The sequence below is a fragment of the Pecten maximus genome, chromosome 2, assembly GCF_902652985.1.
Source record: "Pecten maximus chromosome 2, xPecMax1.1, whole genome shotgun sequence".
NCBI classification, from domain to species: Eukaryota; Metazoa; Mollusca; class Bivalvia; order Pectinida; family Pectinidae; genus Pecten; species Pecten maximus.
In genome coordinates this window covers 38284825-38303637 of record NC_047016.1, presented here as the reverse complement: position 1 = coordinate 38303637, position 18813 = coordinate 38284825, and the positions used below count along the sequence as shown (strand labels likewise).

Below are 18813 nucleotides of genomic sequence, written 5' to 3'. Positions count from 1 at the left end.
TACAATGTCTCCATATCATCAGTATTACAATGTCTCTATATCTATATCATCAGTATTACAATATCTCAATATCATCAGTATTACAATGTCTCAATATCCATATCATCAGTATTACAATGTCTCCATATCATCAGTATTACAATGTCTCTATATCTATATCATCAGTATTACAATGTCTCAATATCATCAGTGTTACAATGTCTCAATATCCATATCATCAGTATTACAATGTCTCTATATCTATATCAGCAGTATTACAATGTCTCTATATCTATATTATCAGTATTACAATGTCTCTATATTATAAGTATTACAATGTATCTATATCATCAGTATTACAATGTCTCTATATTATCAGTATTACAATGTCTCTATATCATCAGTATTACAATGTCTCTATATCTATATCATCAGTATTACAATATCTCAATATCATCAGTATTACAATGTCTCTATATCATCAGTATTACAATGTCTCTATATCATCAGTATTACAATGTCTCTATATCTATATCATCAGTATTACAATGTCTCTATATCATCAGTATTACAATATCTATATATCATCAGTATTACAATGTCTCTATATCATCAGTATTACAATATCTCAATATCATCAGTATTACAATGTCTCAATATCCATATCATCAGTATTACAATGTCTCCATATCATCAGTATTACAATGTCTCTATATCTATATCATCAGTATTACAATATCTCAATATCATCAGTATTACAATGTCTCAATATCCATATCATCAGTATTACAATGTCTCCATATCATCAGTATTACAATGTCTCTATATCTATATCATCAGTATTACAATGTCTCAATATCATCAGTGTTACAATGTCTCAATATCCATATCATCAGTATTACAATGTCTCTATATCTATATCAGCAGTATTACAATGTCTCTATATCTATATTATCAGTATTACAATGTCTCTATATTATAAGTATTACAATGTATCTATATCATCAGTATTACAATGTCTCTATATTATCAGTATTACAATGTCTCTATATCATCAGTATTACAATGTCTCTATATCTATATCATCAGTATTACAATATCTCAATATCATCAGTATTACAATGTCTCTATATCATCAGTATTACAATGTCTCTATATCATCAGTATTACAATGTCTCTATATCTATATCATCAGTATTACAATGTCTCTATATCATCAGTATTACAATGTCTCTATATCATCAGTATTACAATATCTCAATATCATCAGTATTACAATATCTATATATCATCAGTATTACAATGTCTCTATATCATCAGTATTACAATATCTCAATATCATCAGTATTACAATGTCTCTATATCATCAGTATTACAATATCTATATATCATCAGTATTACAATGTCTCCATATCATCAGTATTACAATGTCTCTTTATCTATATCAGCAGTATTACAATGTCTCCATATCTATATCATCAGTATTACAATGTCTCTATATCATCAGTATTACAATATCTCAATATCATCAGTATTACAATGTCTCAATATCCATATCATCAGTATTACAATGTCTCCATATCATCAGTATTACAATGTCTCTATATCTATATCATCAGTATTACAATGTCTCAATATCATCAGTGTTACAATGTCTCAATATCCATATCATCAGTATTACAATGTCTCTATATCTATATCAGCAGTATTACAATGTCTCTATATCTATATTATCAGTATTACAATGTCTCTATATTATCAGTATTACAATGTATCTATATCATCAGTATTACAATGTCTCTATATTATCAGTATTACAATGTCTCTATATCATCAGTATTACAATGTCTCTATATCTATATCATCAGTATTACAATATCTCAATATCATCAGTATTACAATGTCTCTATATCATCAGTATTACAATGTCTCTATATCTATATCATCAGTATTACAATATCTCAATATCATCAGTATTACAATGTCTCTATATCATCAGTATTACAATGTCTCTATATCATCAGTATTACAATGTCTCTATATCTATATCATCAGTATTACAATGTCTCTATATCATCAGTATTACAATGTCTCTATATCATCAGTATTACAATATCTCAATATCATCAGTATTACAATATCTATATATCATCAGTATTACAATGTCTCTATATCATCAGTATTACAATATCTCAATATCATCAGTATTACAATGTCTCTATATCATCAGTATTACAATATCTATATATCATCAGTATTACAATGTCTCCATATCATCAGTATTACAATGTCTCTTTATCTATATCAGCAGTATTACAATGTCTCCATATCTATATCATCAGTATTACAATGTCTCTATATCATCAGTATTACAATATCTCAATATCATCAGTATTACAATGTCTCAATATCCATATCATCAGTATTACAATGTCTCCATATCATCAGTATTACAATGTCTCTATATCTATATCATCAGTATTACAATGTCTCAATATCATCAGTATTACAATGTCTCAATATCCATATCATCAGTATTACAATGTCTCTATATCTATATCAGCAGTATTACAATGTCTCTATATCTATATTATCAGTATTACAATGTCTCTATATTATCAGTATTACAATGTATCTATATCATCAGTATTACAATGTCTCTATATTATCAGTATTACAATGTCTCTATATCATCAGTATTACAATGTCTCTATATCTATATCATCAGTATTACAATATCTCAATATCATCAGTATTACAATGTCTCTATATCATCAGTATTACAATGTCTCTATATCATCAGTATTACAATGTCTCTATATCTATATCATCAGTATTACAATGTCTCTATATCATCAGTATTACAATGTCTCTATATCATCAGTATTACAATATCTCAATATCATCAGTATTACAATATCTATATATCATCAGTATTACAATGTCTCTATATCATCAGTATTACAATATCTCAATATCATCAGTATTACAATGTCTCTATATCATCAGTATTACAATATCTATATATCATCAGTATTACAATGTCTCCATATCATCAGTATTACAATGTCTCTATATCTATATCAGCAGTATTACAATGTCTCTATATCATCAGTATTGCAATATCTATATATCTATATCATCAGTATACAATGTCTCTATATCATCAGTATTACAATGTCTCAATATCCATATCATCAGTATTACAATGTCTCTATATCCATATCATCAGTATTACAATGTCTCTATATCTATATAATCAGTATTACAATGTCTCCATATCTATATCATCAGTATTACAATGTCTCTATATCATCAGTATTACAATGTCTCCATATCATCAGTATTACAATATCTCTATATCTATATCATCAGTATACAATGTCTCTATATCATCAGTATTACAATGTCTCAGTATCCATATCATCAGTATTACAATGTCTCTATATCCATATCATAAGTATTACAATGTCTCTATATCTATATCATCAGTATTACAATGTCTCTATATCTATATCATCAGTAGTACAATGTCTCTATATCATCAGTATAACAATGTCTCCATATCATCAGTATTACAATATCTCTATATCATCAGTATTACAATGTCTCTATATCATCAGTATTACAATGTCTCTATATCTATATCATCAGTAGTACAATGTCTCTATATCATCAGTAGTACAATGTCTCTATATCATCAGTATAACAATGTCTCTATATCATCAGTATAACAATGTCTCTATATCTATATCATCAGTAGTACAATGTCTCTATATCATCAGTATAACATTGTCTCTATATCTATATCATCAGTAGTACAATGTCTCTATATCATCAGTATTACAATGTCTCTATATCTATATCATCAGTATAACAATGTCTCCATATCATCAGTATTACAATATATCTATATCATCAGTATACAATGTCTCTATATCATCAGTATTACAATGTCTCAGTATACATATCATCAGTATTACACTGTCTCTATATCCATATCATCAGTATTACAATGTCTCTCTATATATATATCATCAGTATTACAATGTCTCTATATCTATATCAGCAGTATTACAATGTCTTTATATCTATATTATCAGTATTACAATGTCTATATCTATATCATCAGTATTACAATATCTCAATATCATCAGTATTACAAAATCTATATATCATCAGTATTACAATGTCTCTATATCATCAGTATTACAATATCTATATATCATCAGTATTACAATGTCTCTATATCATCAGTATTACAATGTCTCAATATCATCAGTATTACAATGTCTCAATATCCATATCATCAGTATTACAATGTCTCTATATCTATATCAGTAGTATTACAATGTCTCTATATCTATATTATCAGTATTACAATGTCTCTATATTATCAGTATTACAATGTCTCCATATCATCAGTATTACAATGTCTCCATATCATCAGTATTACAATGTCTCTATATCTATATCAGCAGTATTACAATGTCTCTATATCTATATTATCAGTATTACAATGTCTATATCTATATCATCAGTATTACAATATCTCAATATCATCAGTATTACAATATCTATATATCATCAGTATTACAATGTCTCCATATCATCAGTATTACAATGTCTCTATATCTGTATCAGCAGTATTACAATGTCTCTATATCTATATTATCAGTATTACAATGTCTATATCTATATCATCAGTATTACAATATCTCAATATCATCAGTATTACAATATCTATATATCATCAGTATTACAATGTCTCTATATCATCAGTATTACAATATCTATATATCATCAGTATTACAATGTCTCTATATCATCAGTATTACAATGTCTCAATATCATCAGTATTACAATGTCTCAATATCCATATCATCAGTATTACAATGTCTCTATATCTATATCAGCAGTATTACAATGTCTCTATATCTATATTATCAGTATTACCATGTCTCCATATCATCATTATTACAATGTCTCCATATCATCAGTATTACAATGTCTCTATATCTATATCATCAGTATTACAATGTCTCTATATCATCAGTATTACAATGTCTCTATATCCATAGCATCAGTATTACAATGTCTCTATATATATATATCATCAGTATTACAATGTCTCTATATTATCAGTATTACAATGTCTCTATATCTATATCATCAGTATTACAATGTCTCTATATCTATATCATCAGTATTACAATGTCTCTATATCATCAGTATTACAATGTCTCTATATCCATAGCATCAGTATTACAATGTCTATATATATATATATCATCAGTATTACAATGTCTCTATATTATCAGTATTACAATGTCTCTATATCTATATCATCAGTATTACAATGTCTCCATATCTATATCATCAGTATTACAATGTATCCATATAATCAGTATTACAATATCTCCACATCTATATCATCAGTATTACAATGTCTCCATATCATCAGTATTACAATGTCTCTATATCTATATCATCAGTATTACAATGTCTCTATATCTATATCATCAGTATTACAATGTCTCTATATCTATATCATCAGTATTACAATGTCTCAGTATCCATATCATCAGTATTACAATGTCTCTATATCATCAGTATTATAATGTCTCTATATTATCAGTATTACAATGTCTCCATATCATCAGTATTACAATATCTCTATATCTATATCATCAGTATTACAATGTCTTTATATCATCAGTATTATAATATCTCTATATCATCAGTATTACAATGTCTCCATATCTATATCATCAGTATTACAATGTCTCTATATCTATATCATCAGTATTACAATGTCTCCATATCATCAGTATTACAGTGTCTCTATATCTATATCATCAGTATTACAATGTTTCCATATCATCAGTATCACAATGTCTCTATATCTATATCATCAGTATACAATATCTCTATATCATCAGTATTACAATGTCTCCATATCATCAGTATTACAGTGTCTCTATATCTATATCATCAGTATTACAATGTATCCATATCATCAGTATCACAATGTCTCTATATCTATATCATCAGTATACAATGTCTCCATATCATCAGTATTACAATGTCTCTATATCTATATCATCAGTATTACAATGTCTCAGTATCCATATCATCAGTATTACAATGTCTCTATATCATCAGTATTATAATGTCTCTATATTATCAGTATTACAATGTCTCCATATCATCAGTATTACAATATCTCTATATCTATATCATCAGTATTACAATGTCTTTATATCATCAGTATTATAATATCTCTATATCATCAGTATAACAATGTCTCCATAACTATATCATCAGTATTACAATGTCTCTATATCTATATCATCAGTATTACAATGTCTCCATATCATCAGTATTACAGTGTCTCTATATCTATATCATCAGTATTACAATGTCTCTATATCTATATCATCAGTATACAATATCTCTATATCATCAGTATTACAATGTCTCCATATCATCAGTATCACAATGTCTCTATATCTATATCATCAGTATTACAATGTCTCTATATCTATATCATTAGTATTACAATGTCTCTATATCTATATCATCAGTATTACAATGTCTCCATATCATCAGTATTACAATGTCTCTATATCTATATCATCAGTATTACAATGTCTCTATATCTATATCATCAGTATTACAATGTCTCAGTATCCATATCATCAGTATTACAATGTCTCTATATCTATATCATCAGTATACAATGTCTTTATATCATCAGTATTACAATATCTCTATATCATCAGTATTACAATGTCTCTATATCCATATCATCAGTATTACAATGTCTCTTTATCTATATCATCAGTATACAATGTCTCTATATCATCAGTATTACAATGTCTCAGTATCCATACCATCAGCTTTACAATGTCTCTATATCATCAGTATTACAATGTCTCAGTATCCATACCATCAGCTTTACAATGTCTCTATATCTATATCATCAGTATTACAATGTCTCTATATCTATATCATCAGTATTACAATGTCTCAGTATCCATATCATCAGTATTACAATGTCTCTATATCATCAGTATTACACTTCACGTTTTAAGGATTGCTGTCATCTCAGCATTGTTTACAGTTTGTTAAAAACTAAATAGTGTTCCGGAGTTTATCTGTACATAGTCCAAACCGATCTCAAAGTCTCTGATAATTTCTTAATCTATTTTTTCTTCAGGTAAACTATTCCAAATATCAGCAGCAGTTATATAACCATAGAAGTGAGTATTTTCTTTTATCTAATCTACTTTTTCTTCACTTTTTGCTTGCGACCTTTCGTTCTTGATGCCAAATCCTGTTCAATATAGGCGAATAAAATGATGTGATATAAAAAAAAAAACGTACAATGCTAATGTTTGTCCATGGTACAGTTAGTTCGACCTAATTTCACTCTAATCTGGCACTAGTAGTTACCATTGTGTATTGTTCAGTGTTTGATATCTGGGCTGTGGTTTGATGAAATAGATTTCTTTTTTCACTATTGGCTTGGCTGTGTATTGCTTAACTCCTTCTCAACAGCCAAGGTAATTAACGGACGGTTTGGAAGTGAACACCACCACACCTACTATTTCTCTATTACATGTATAATGGCAAACATGTCTTCAAATTAATTTGATGACATAATGATACGTTTTATCTCGACAACAAATTGGAATCAATTTCCCATTTCTCATGGAGACCTTTATTAAGAAGTTCATATCAAAAGATCGAATTCATCAACATGCTGTAACTCCTTGCCGTTTGAAATATTTCAAACACCATTATGGAACTAAAATTTATATTTACACGGTACATTTATATGATTCATATCGCGCAACTTTTTCAATTGTTTTATTTAGACCCGTAAAGAAATTTCCCTCCTAAATTATTCCGTACAATATCTCTGTTTATAAAGAGGGACTTGCTCTCTCCTGTTTTGAATTAAACGTTACAGAACAAACTTCGCACCTGTCAAGATTAAATTGATAGACATGTACCAAATCATTTTAATGTTGCAAAGGTGTCTGCTATCGCGAACAATTTTTTGAGATAACATGTATTTCTGTTTTATTTAAGACCACACACCATTAGTTTACCGTCTTATACCATTTGTTTTTAATAAAGATGACAGAACACAAATTCTTCCTAGAAAATTAACTACACATTTACAGGTTGGGTAATATATTAAACTTACGAAAATATATTTCAGTGCTCAGCGCACGTCCCATGGCAGGCCAAGTTGTCTTTTATTTATGGTGCATCATGTACTTAATAAGATTGAATAAGAGATATATATTACACATTATTTAAGATATTGACTCGTCATATATAATATATTTTATGTTATATTGTTTACACTCATCTTCTATAGACCTAAACAAAACAAGATACAACATACACGCTAACATCATTAATAAACACCAACAAATAAGGGTAGTAAATCATCTCTATACAAGCTTGGTTACCGGAGAGAATTGTATCATGATATATCTGTTTATATCTCAGACGTCTTTTAACAAAATTTAGATTGTCTGAACATGACCTTGAAATCCCCAAGGGCAGATTAAGGAGTAGCGTCCAGGGTACTTTCCAAAACCTTCAATTCATTGGAGGATGAATTACATTAATTTCCTAAATTTTCATTAGGCTCTTGACCAATCTGCTAGAAAAATAACATTCTCAGATCGGATGTTTATTTAATTCTGCATTATGTTGTCGGGATTTTTTTTTTTATTATTATTATTATTTAGTTTTTCAATATCTTTTCTTCTGGTAATACGAAGTTGGTGGTTCAGACCCGCTTATTCATAACCAGTCATTATAATTGAGGATGATGGCCCTCCACACGGTTTGACTTGTATAATATACATGTTCGTATGTGCCATCGTAATAACATATCTTTATTTGTTTACATAGTCCTGTTTTTTAAAAAGTGTCAATAAAGTTGAATTATAATAAACTAAACTATACACACATAAATATATATATACTGAACACGTAATCGACATTGTTCCATGAATAAATAACAATTTGTCATCTCCTGGTACATAATATTGTAATGCAGTAAATAGATATATAATTGTCTGTACGTAAGTATAACCGTCACAGTGTTATGATACGTAGAGATGATACGTGTAATTACTGACACTGTGTACCCTAATTAATTAAAATGTGTTGGTAATAAGATCCGGTTTGATGAGTTCTCCTGTGTCGCCCACTACCTCAGTGGACCGATGATAAATGTTCTGTTATGATATTATGTACAAAACAGCACTTATCGTAGTTCACAGTTTAGTCTGACGTAGTATGACGAGACCATCACTTTTGATGACGAATATTACATTAGGCACGACAAAAACCTATTACCCAACGTGTGTTCAGTCTTAGATAGATTTATCACCTCTATTTGCTTTTTTTCCCCAAAAGGTTCATCTCTAAAGCTGAAGTACACATACCGCATTCCAATAATAAAGACTAATAAAAAATGAGCTACTTTTTAGGAAGGGATTATTTTCAAACCCGATTATTTTTTCGAACTTTTTTAATCAGATGACCTCATTTCAATTACATACAGTTGGATGAAAGAATTACGTTTTTGTATACATGTCGGCTCATGTATTGGGTAGATGGAATGGCAGGAGCTGACCTCCACATAGCAACCAAGATTGCAGATTAATTCCGCGTCACTAAGTACTACTCTAAAGGGAGGTAATTCAATAATTTTGTTGGATTTCTTTTTTTTATTTTCTTTATTCATTGATAGATCTTATAAATGAACATTTATCAATTAATGTCTTTAACTAGAACTTTCTTCTATTTCTTTTTTTCTTAATTTTCTTATCTGTTAAAAAATTATGTTAAAATATATTTACATTGTATTTGAAAACTTCTGAACTGTCCGGTATCCCACGTAAAACGCCCCTATTTTTCATTTTTATGCTGTCCGCTGCTGTGGACATAATAAAAGGAGTGTCCTAGGCTCGGTTATAACCGGAACAAGGATGTTAAGACCCATCAATCAACAGGAGATAATAATAAACTAAAAATAAATTTATTTATTAATATATTTCATATTATATACTCTATATCAATTAAGTAAAACAATATATCGACATCTGGATTGATAGATCGCCTGTTTTTTCTCATCAATAAGCCAACATTTTTCATTGCTTGAGTCCATTAAACTAAACTGGGGAGATATTTCCATTGCAATGACAACCAATTTACGTCATACTTTCAACATTATGCCTGTCAGGCCATTTTTGTAATTATATTTATACATATATATTATTTCATAATTAAATTAGATTTTCTTCGCTTTATTTATTGTTTATTTATTGTTCTTTTCTCAATTTTAAAAGTTTAGTTAAATTCTTATGTTTCATACCTTCGAATAAAGTTTATATTCTTTATTGTTTGGGTGTATTTTTAATTTGTGTAGCTTTGTTTTTATTACTTCATAGAAAATTAATTAAAAATGAACTGGTTTGTTTGATCTTTTTTATTGTTTTTTTGTTTTTGTTTTTTTTGTTTGTTTTTGTTTTTGTTTTTTGTTTTTTTTGTTTTTTTGTAATAATCTTATCATTCTTCAGTGTTCGACTTACAATTCATTTTAAAGAGTTCTTTTCATCTGTGCTAACCAATAAATACCACAATGCTGAACTTATTTATTTCAAGAAATTCTGTGAATCACATCTAAATATAATGAGAACATGGCTCGGAACTTGCACGTAGATTTATCACTGATTATTTATCTATTTACTATTTACTATACATATCGTATAGTTTGTACATGCTTGAGATATTGTACAAATTGCATATAGATACATGCAGTATTAATATCTATGCATGTAATATAATTCAATGTGTCTGAATGAATGACAGGTTGGTTTGACATACATTCTATAGCAAACTACATTTTATAAACTTGTAAACGTGTCCGTCAACAGTCACACAGTTCTCAATCAGTTGTGATAATCCAATTAATACAAAAATGTATTTCACAATCGAAATTGAGCTAACATGGACCTCATTTTAAAGTTTGGGGAATCTTATTGTATCTACACAATAGTATCAGCTTTAACTTAACAAATATTACTGTTAAAATGATATGGATTAATGCACTTGTCTTCATCAACATACAGTAGACACGTTTATAAATTGCTTGTAAACATGTATGTTCATTTATTTATCAACTTTCTCATCAGATCTCAAGCAGATAGTTTGATATCCTTAGAAGAAAATGTCCCATGCTATAAGTACATTATTTACGATATGCTATAAACAGACCGTGATTAACATACGAAATCATTTCCTCATAGACTATCAATTTCTGATGCAGTAGCAATAATCGTTTCTTTAATACTGTCATATTGAACAGTGAACTTTCTGTACGGCTTCTAAATGATGTTCAGCATTGCGGAAATAAGTGAAATTGAATAGTTAACATAACGCATAACACCATTTAACTTAATTACCGTCTATATTTGATATTTACCTGAAGAAAGAGTTATAACACTATCCTCGGGAGCATTGGATCCGATAGTGTAAGGGAGATCACTCTTGTTTAACAGTATCAAGCTGACAAGACTGTCGTTTGTCCATTGTAATGCATGCAGGTCTAGTACATTTGTACGTGCATGAAAATGGTCTTTTTATAAAGTTAATAAATCATGGTCGAGGTTGTAGAATGTTTATTAAGATGTCAGATTCCTGGTGATTTCAATGTACTTAATACTGTAATTATTAACGCTTATTTTGGCGCGTACATCAGTCGTCGTCAATAAACAAATCAACACGTATTCAAACTGTACAAATTTCATATCAAATAAACTAAACTACAAGCATGGCTTACAATAACAACATGTTACAAGTTACCGTCTTATGTACATAGTAACATAGTAAATTTATCGGTATAGTACAAATCAATTACATTAAAACACAAACAAGACTGTGACGTAACGTCCAATCATATATAAGCATACCACAATGTCTATTGTGAATTGTCATTAGAAATATCCTAATGTTTCGTGAACATACGTCAATACAACAGACAATTATTATATACACAATATGGTACTAATCTGAGGTAGGTATCGTAGGTATTGTACATGGGGCATTGATGTACATTTACACTTAACACTATACATACTATTTACAAAACATGTTTGATGTGTCGAGCTTCAGCATCAAATATACTTCAACGATGTACCTCTGACGGTATATTGCAGTTGATCAGCGATTAATCAAGAAAAATCAATTAAAAAAAGGGAATTTTTAAAATTATTAATTATGCATGTACATTTCTTAGTCCGAGACATCTGAAGATATAGTTCATCGTGTCTTTTGCTTCGATTACAAAATGAGACGCTTCTGTATAATGCTACAAGCTTGATAGAGTTATCTCCCTTCTTATACGCCGACACGTATTTTAAGTCTCGTTTGTCTGTGGTAGAAATGAAAAGATGTTAAAAGATGACGAAATGATGAATATGTTGATATGATTTCCTAGATCCATTGGTTGGCATTGCTTCCAACTCCGCTGTTAAATTGTTGACTTCCGCCGAGTTCTGTCTGTCCTCCCACTCCTAAGTTAAGTCCAGTACCCAGCTGTGAACCTCCTAACTGACGTCCACCAAGTCCGGAATTTTGAAATGAACTTGTGATTTGCTGACTTCCTATGGCTCCACCAGCTCCTAATCCACTGGATAATCCCCCGTTTAATCCACCGGTGCCTAAGGCGCCATTCAACCCGTCATTCAACCCACCATTTAAACCATTCAGTCCATCGAATCCGCTATTCAACCCTGCACCACCAGCGCTTATTTGGCGGTTGATGATGGTTCCTCCGACTCCATTGCTTCCGGTTCCTCCAAATCCATTGTTTAAGCCCCTTGTGAACTGTTGACGACGTCCTATACCAGTGTTTAAGGTTCCTCCAAACTGTCCCGCGCCATTGCCAAATCCAAGTCCCGTGCCAATATCTTGTCCTCCGAATTCAAACTGGTCAAGTCCATTCATTCCCATACCACCCCTCATACCTAGCCCTCCGGTCAGCCCTCCGTTCATTCCCTCCGTTCATCCCTCTGGTCATCCCTCCGGTCATCCCTCCGCCGAGTCCTCCAGCCAGTCCGTTCCCCATTCCACGTCCTAAGCGACCACCAAACGTCTGGCCATTCAAGGCTGTAAGGCAATTGAAACAGTATTGTTATGAACATTTCTTAAATTGAAACAAAAAATAATACAAATCTTAAAATATCATGATATTGTGCTATTTTAGAAAATATTTTCCCTATATTGAAAGTCTGCAAGAACTACTATTATCCTTTTTCATTACTCGTTTCTGGAGTTGGTTTTATGATATGTTTCAACCTAGATTTTTTCACTCATTACTAGTAGAATAATTCAAATAATCCGCGTGAAAAGGAATATCTGACGACATAAACACGTATATTCCATCTAACCGTCTGTTTAGAAAGCTATAACCCGTTCTTATTTACCAAGTCCATTCGCCCCTCTTCCAAAGCCTCGTACTCGTCCGACATTTCCAGCCATTCCCCCGAACTGACCTCCCATACGTTGCTGTCGCATTCTCCCTTGCCTGGCTAACAGGGCGGCCGCTGTAAATTTAATGATATGGTCAAACTAGTTAAAATGATGTTAGATATGATATGAAGAGTGAATAATCTTCAATAAGTGATGTAAGAATTCTATTATCTCATCTAAAGTGTTCGTAAGGTAAGTTAGTTGTTGACGGTGAAAACCTTACACAAAGACAATAATAACGTTGTTGAAAGTGTTATCACCTCGTATCTTGAAATTAAGTTGAATATTTGTACAAGTCTTATTCCATTGTAATTCATTTTCAAATGTTATATGCCGTGGAACTTTTCTTACGTCTGACACCACGTGTCCTGCCGTTCAGCCTATCACAGACCGCATGAGGAATGTCGGCATCGAAGGCCTGGTTTGCCCGACATCTCATGCCCGCCGACTGACATATCTGATTGATTCTTCCCTGTAAAGAAAAAATAGTAATTATAGCTGTTGTTTTTATTTCATTCTTGCATTCGTCACCATTTTGAAAATATATGCTACCTGGGCATTACCTTGTGTTAATGTGGAACATCAATACAACGAAGGATTGTGGGATAGTATTTCAAAATCGTACTTACTTGAGAGTTTGATTCGCATGTAATTTATTATTCAAGCGTCGCGTGGATGATTGTATGAAATGAAAAATGGGCTTTTGATTTCATGTACGTACATACAGCTTAATTATTTTATGTTTTCTTTCAGCAAGAAGTAAAAAAACAATTGAAAATTAACTTCTCTGACCATTTTTGCTGATATAGCATAAAAATATAAAAGACATATTTTAGAGCAGTCAATTCCCATTATGAATGTGAGCATGTAATGCAGTAGGCCATGGTTCCTCTGGTTCCAAGTTCAGGCATTGGGTATTTTGGCGGACAATGTGGGCTGAATTTCACCGTAGAAATATGACTGCGTGTTACTGTAAAATGGTTCCATTTGTTGGATAACATGAAATTACACATACCGTACAAACTCTGGCGATTTGGGACGGATCACTTTGGAGATGAAATGCAGAAACAACTGTTACACCACACACAAACTGAAAGTGTAATTGAAATAATACAATGTTAGCATAAACAGTCAAGATTGAGCAAGGCACCATTTTTTTTGCTACGTATTATACTAAACGGTGACATAGAGTCGTCCAGTGTTCGGTCAGTCTTGACCAAGATTTGTCGCTCTTTACACTTAAACAACAATGAATGTCACTCATATTTCGGTCGATTCCGTAATGAAGGATTTCAGATGAATATATATATATATGAAATGACAAACTGAATACGACATCGGCAATGATACGGACACTTGGATTATTTAGATGTTTTCAATATTCATACTTTGACATAATGTATATTTATAAAATATCTACATGTTTGTAGGAATCCGTAGCATTTGTGGTATTTTGGTGTATGCATTTGTATCGTCCGAGTCACCTAAATGTTTGCTTTCAATTACAATGTGTCTTGCACGCTACACAAGGAGAAGCTTCAAAATGACATTGATCTAATTAATGTTCATTAAATAATACTTGTATATAATACATGTTCCGTACAAACAACGCTTAAACAGTGAACATTTTACGTTCATCTAGGGCTTGGCCGTTTAACAAACCGTTTTGTCTATAATAAAAATGTAATATGTCAGACAAAATCTACGGAACTGTTGATGTCAAAACAGATTTTTTTTCAGTGCTCATCAGAAAATAAAATAAAACAATTGATCCGTCTCATTATTTCACAAACGAAACAAAAAGTAGAAAAAATAACTTTCGTTTGATAAACTATACGGACTTTATAGTAATATGATGCAATCTAAATATGTAATTTTGATTTAAACTTGATTATTTTTTTCTGTATTCATCTTAAAAAAATCGAAAAGTAAAAACATTTGGTTGTAATTCTTAAAAGAATTTTGTCATGAGCGTTTGAACATTTTAGGGATGGGCGTGGCTGATATACAGTATTTACATATACTTTATCGTACAATTATTGCTGAGTGGGAATAAAAATGTCTGAGGATTAGGTGTGTATTGATGGCCCATTATACACACATAGGTATATATATATACCATATCTAATATAGAGAGAGGCCGATTACCAAACTGACATTAGTAGGAATGTTTCTACCGGCGTTGACCATTAGCTGGACAGTCCGTGCAACCAATGGTCAGTGTGGTGTACACTTTGAGTGACAGGCTGGAAATTGACGAGGACTTTGACCTACTTTATATCATTTTATGACCAAAAATGCCATTTGATTAATTGTAACGCATTTTTGACCACAGCACTGTATATTTGGCCTACACGCGTCTGATATAGAATATAGGTGTCGCCTTGTATAATTATTGCTTACCCATGCTATTTATCCCACAGTAGTAATATCATCTTTTAAAGCCAAAATATCTCATATTCAGCTACATATATACAATTTGTCAATGTAAGCATGGCATTTTACCAAATATGTCCAGTCATAAGATTTCCCAACCAATGTAATTTAGAATAAAAAATCAGTGAAAAAAAGCGAAACAAACATTAAAATCTATGCATGCATTTTCTATTTTTTAGATATATGTAAAACACTCAATAAATGCATTTGCATTATATGTATGTAACCATTGCATATATATGTACTACCACGTACATTTTACACGATATTACACGATTTAACATATACATACATGTTGATATGCAAATGTTAGTGCAAAATTAAATCCAATAAGCAATATATACAAAATATAGAATCACATAGGCGCATTGTAAAACATACCGAAAAGAAGAGGTTCACTAAGGATTGCTGCATCTTGACCAGCTGAGGTGGTTCCAGTGAATGGTCAGTTTATCGGACACTTGAGGAACACCTCGATTCATACGTCAACAGCTTTTGCATTAATCACGTGTGGACAAAAGGTGGGCAGTGGTGACCGGACAGGTGCAAGACGCACAGGTGACTTATGGTATCCCGGTCAGTCAGACTACCCCCGGGCTATCATGATAACTATGTGATGAGCTGTGTCCTTGGTATGATTGGACATGGACGATACTACAAGATTTTTTTTCTGTGATGAGTAGAATGTGATAAAGATAGCGACATTAGTTGCGTTATAAGTATTTAACACATACATGTATATGTCTATTTGAACCGGTTAGTCGCCAGGCTCAAGGTTATAAAGAATTGATCCTCGATCAGCTAATTCTAAACTGGTTTGATGCTTATAATATTAAAAAAAAGGCATGTGCCAATTGAACTTATTTTGTGAACGATTCACCTTAAATAGATAACATGAACACGTTGCGTATTAGCGTCGAAAAATATTTAGGTCGCTGATTTAAAAAAAACAACTCAATGTGTCATATCGACACGAATGCCCTTACTAGTAACCAAATCGAAGTTTGGATATTTTTATTGTTCCATTTGTTGGTTTGGCGGAGAGGAATACTCGTTATTTTTACAGAACAAGTCAGGTATAAATTGACCAATGATGGCTTCCATAACTAAATAAATCCCAGCTGGTCTGGCTCAAATTTCATTCTGGTTTCAGATGAAGTGAAGTCACTTTAAGTTGTAACGTTAACTCAGAGATGGTTTGCTATTACACATATAAAGTGCTCCCTCGATTACGAGATTCTACGATTTTGTCAACTTGTTTTTTCTTGTTGCTTATATGTATCTATATTAAATGGCTATACCTCAGAGAAAATAATACGGCTACAATTAAATCAGGACTTGGTCTTCCTATTATCGTTATACAACTGCATAATACTATATTTCTAAATACTTTCTGATGTTTTAAGTACACCCACTGTTTATTACACTAAACTGTTGGTTTATATAGCTATAAACGCTTTTACAGCGTCTCTGTATATGATTTGTAACTATTTCGTCAACAGTGCAATAAACAAATGGATGTTATTTAAAAATGGGAAATACTGCATACCTTTACATTTCAGTAACAAGATACACAAAAGAACTAATCAGTCCGTGGTTAAAAAAAACTCATATATTTGTTAAAATGTCAGATATTTATTGTTTATTATTCTTATCATTTATTAACATAATGTAAACTAACTGTGGTGTTTGTGTTCCATAATGATTTTTTTCAGAGCAAAAAACTCACAAATACATTATGCATATTACATATAAAAAGTATCTGCAATAATTATGTAAGAATCGCCTCCTAGTTGTACACCAATAGTAGAGCAGAAACCTAAAATGATGAACGTCACCGTTCATCATGATCACCACAATTTTAACTAATTATTCACGGTTTACCGGAAGATGTAACGTCACAAATATGGATGATTAACGTAATTACCTTCAAATTACGTCACATCCTCGTCGGATCAATGGTTTCACATGGAATTTGACAGATCATACAAATGTTTGTACATACGTTCATCATTCAAACGCTTGTAATGGGCAGTTAACGTCTATTAACTGTTTAATAGAATGTATCCCCTCGGGCTTATGTGCATACGTCGTCACTTCAAATGGGTCATACCACGCTAGGGAGCGTTAACAGCCCTTTTTTTAATGACGTCACTGTTCACTGGAGATCAGTAGGGAGAGTACAGGATCCCTTGAAATGGTATATTTTTCTATAAAGATTTTTCTAGGAAAGGTCCTCGATTATAAGTAGTTACATTTTTTAAGTCCGAGCACTTATGGAATAAATTAGCCCGAGTTTTCTCTGGCCCTGTCACCATGTCCAGAGCGCACTACTATATGAAAACATGGAATTATCAGACACCGTTTGGTGTCGCTAAGAATTTGGTGCAAATACAAAAAAAAATCGGGTGTGATACAACACCTACCTTACATATATGGATAAATGAGATATTTATTTACCCCAGAACACCCATTTAGTCCCATCTAGGTGTTTTATTCCGTCCATATAGACCCTCGTTTTACGCTGTGACAGGGCCAGAGAAAACTCGGGCTAGGAATAAATAAACTTAAGTCAAAATAAAATCTAAAACGTGAAATGATTGACTTTGGATAGACATTTTCACTGGTAGATAGTTTGGTTTGTATTGTTTAACGTCCTATTAGCAGTTACGGTCATTACGGACGGCATCACTTGTGTGCGTGATGAAGCCGTGAAGGGACCTTTTGACTACTTCTAAGTTGGAGGAAACATCGCGGGAAATAAGCCATAATGATATTGTATTTCTATTTTTGATTGTGAAGGGGAAGGAATGCCGACATGGTTAGCCA

General features: G+C 31.4%; 1 protein-coding gene across 1 annotated transcript; it reads right to left on the bottom strand.

The window, feature by feature from the left end:
• Positions 1–11681: 11681 nt before the first annotated feature.
• Positions 11682–16511, bottom strand: LOC117322010 (glycine, alanine and asparagine-rich protein-like). The gene is made up of 5 exons (XM_033876708.1): positions 16366–16511; positions 14564–14638; positions 13900–14020; positions 13503–13622; positions 11682–13185 (listed from the first exon to the last, which is right to left on the bottom strand). Exons 1-5 carry the CDS (start codon positions 16396–16398, stop codon positions 13010–13012), a joined length of 525 nt encoding a protein of 174 aa, XP_033732599.1. The 5' UTR covers positions 16399–16511; the 3' UTR covers positions 11682–13009.
• Between the last annotated feature and the right edge of the window lie 2302 nt (positions 16512–18813).

Bases quoted from the DNA above. Each gene is read 5' to 3' on its own strand.
- LOC117322010 (XM_033876708.1), bottom strand. From the start codon at position 16,398: ATGCAGCAATCCTTAGTGAACCTCTTCTTTTCG. The intron at 13,623-13,899 runs GTAAGAAAAGTT...TTAAATTTACAG, and splicing joins CAGGACACGTGGTGTCAGAC to CGGCCGCCCTGTTAGCCAGG. The intron at 13,186-13,502 runs GTAAATAAGAAC...ATTGCCTTACAG, and splicing joins AAGAGGGGCGAATGGACTTG to CCTTGAATGGCCAGACGTTT.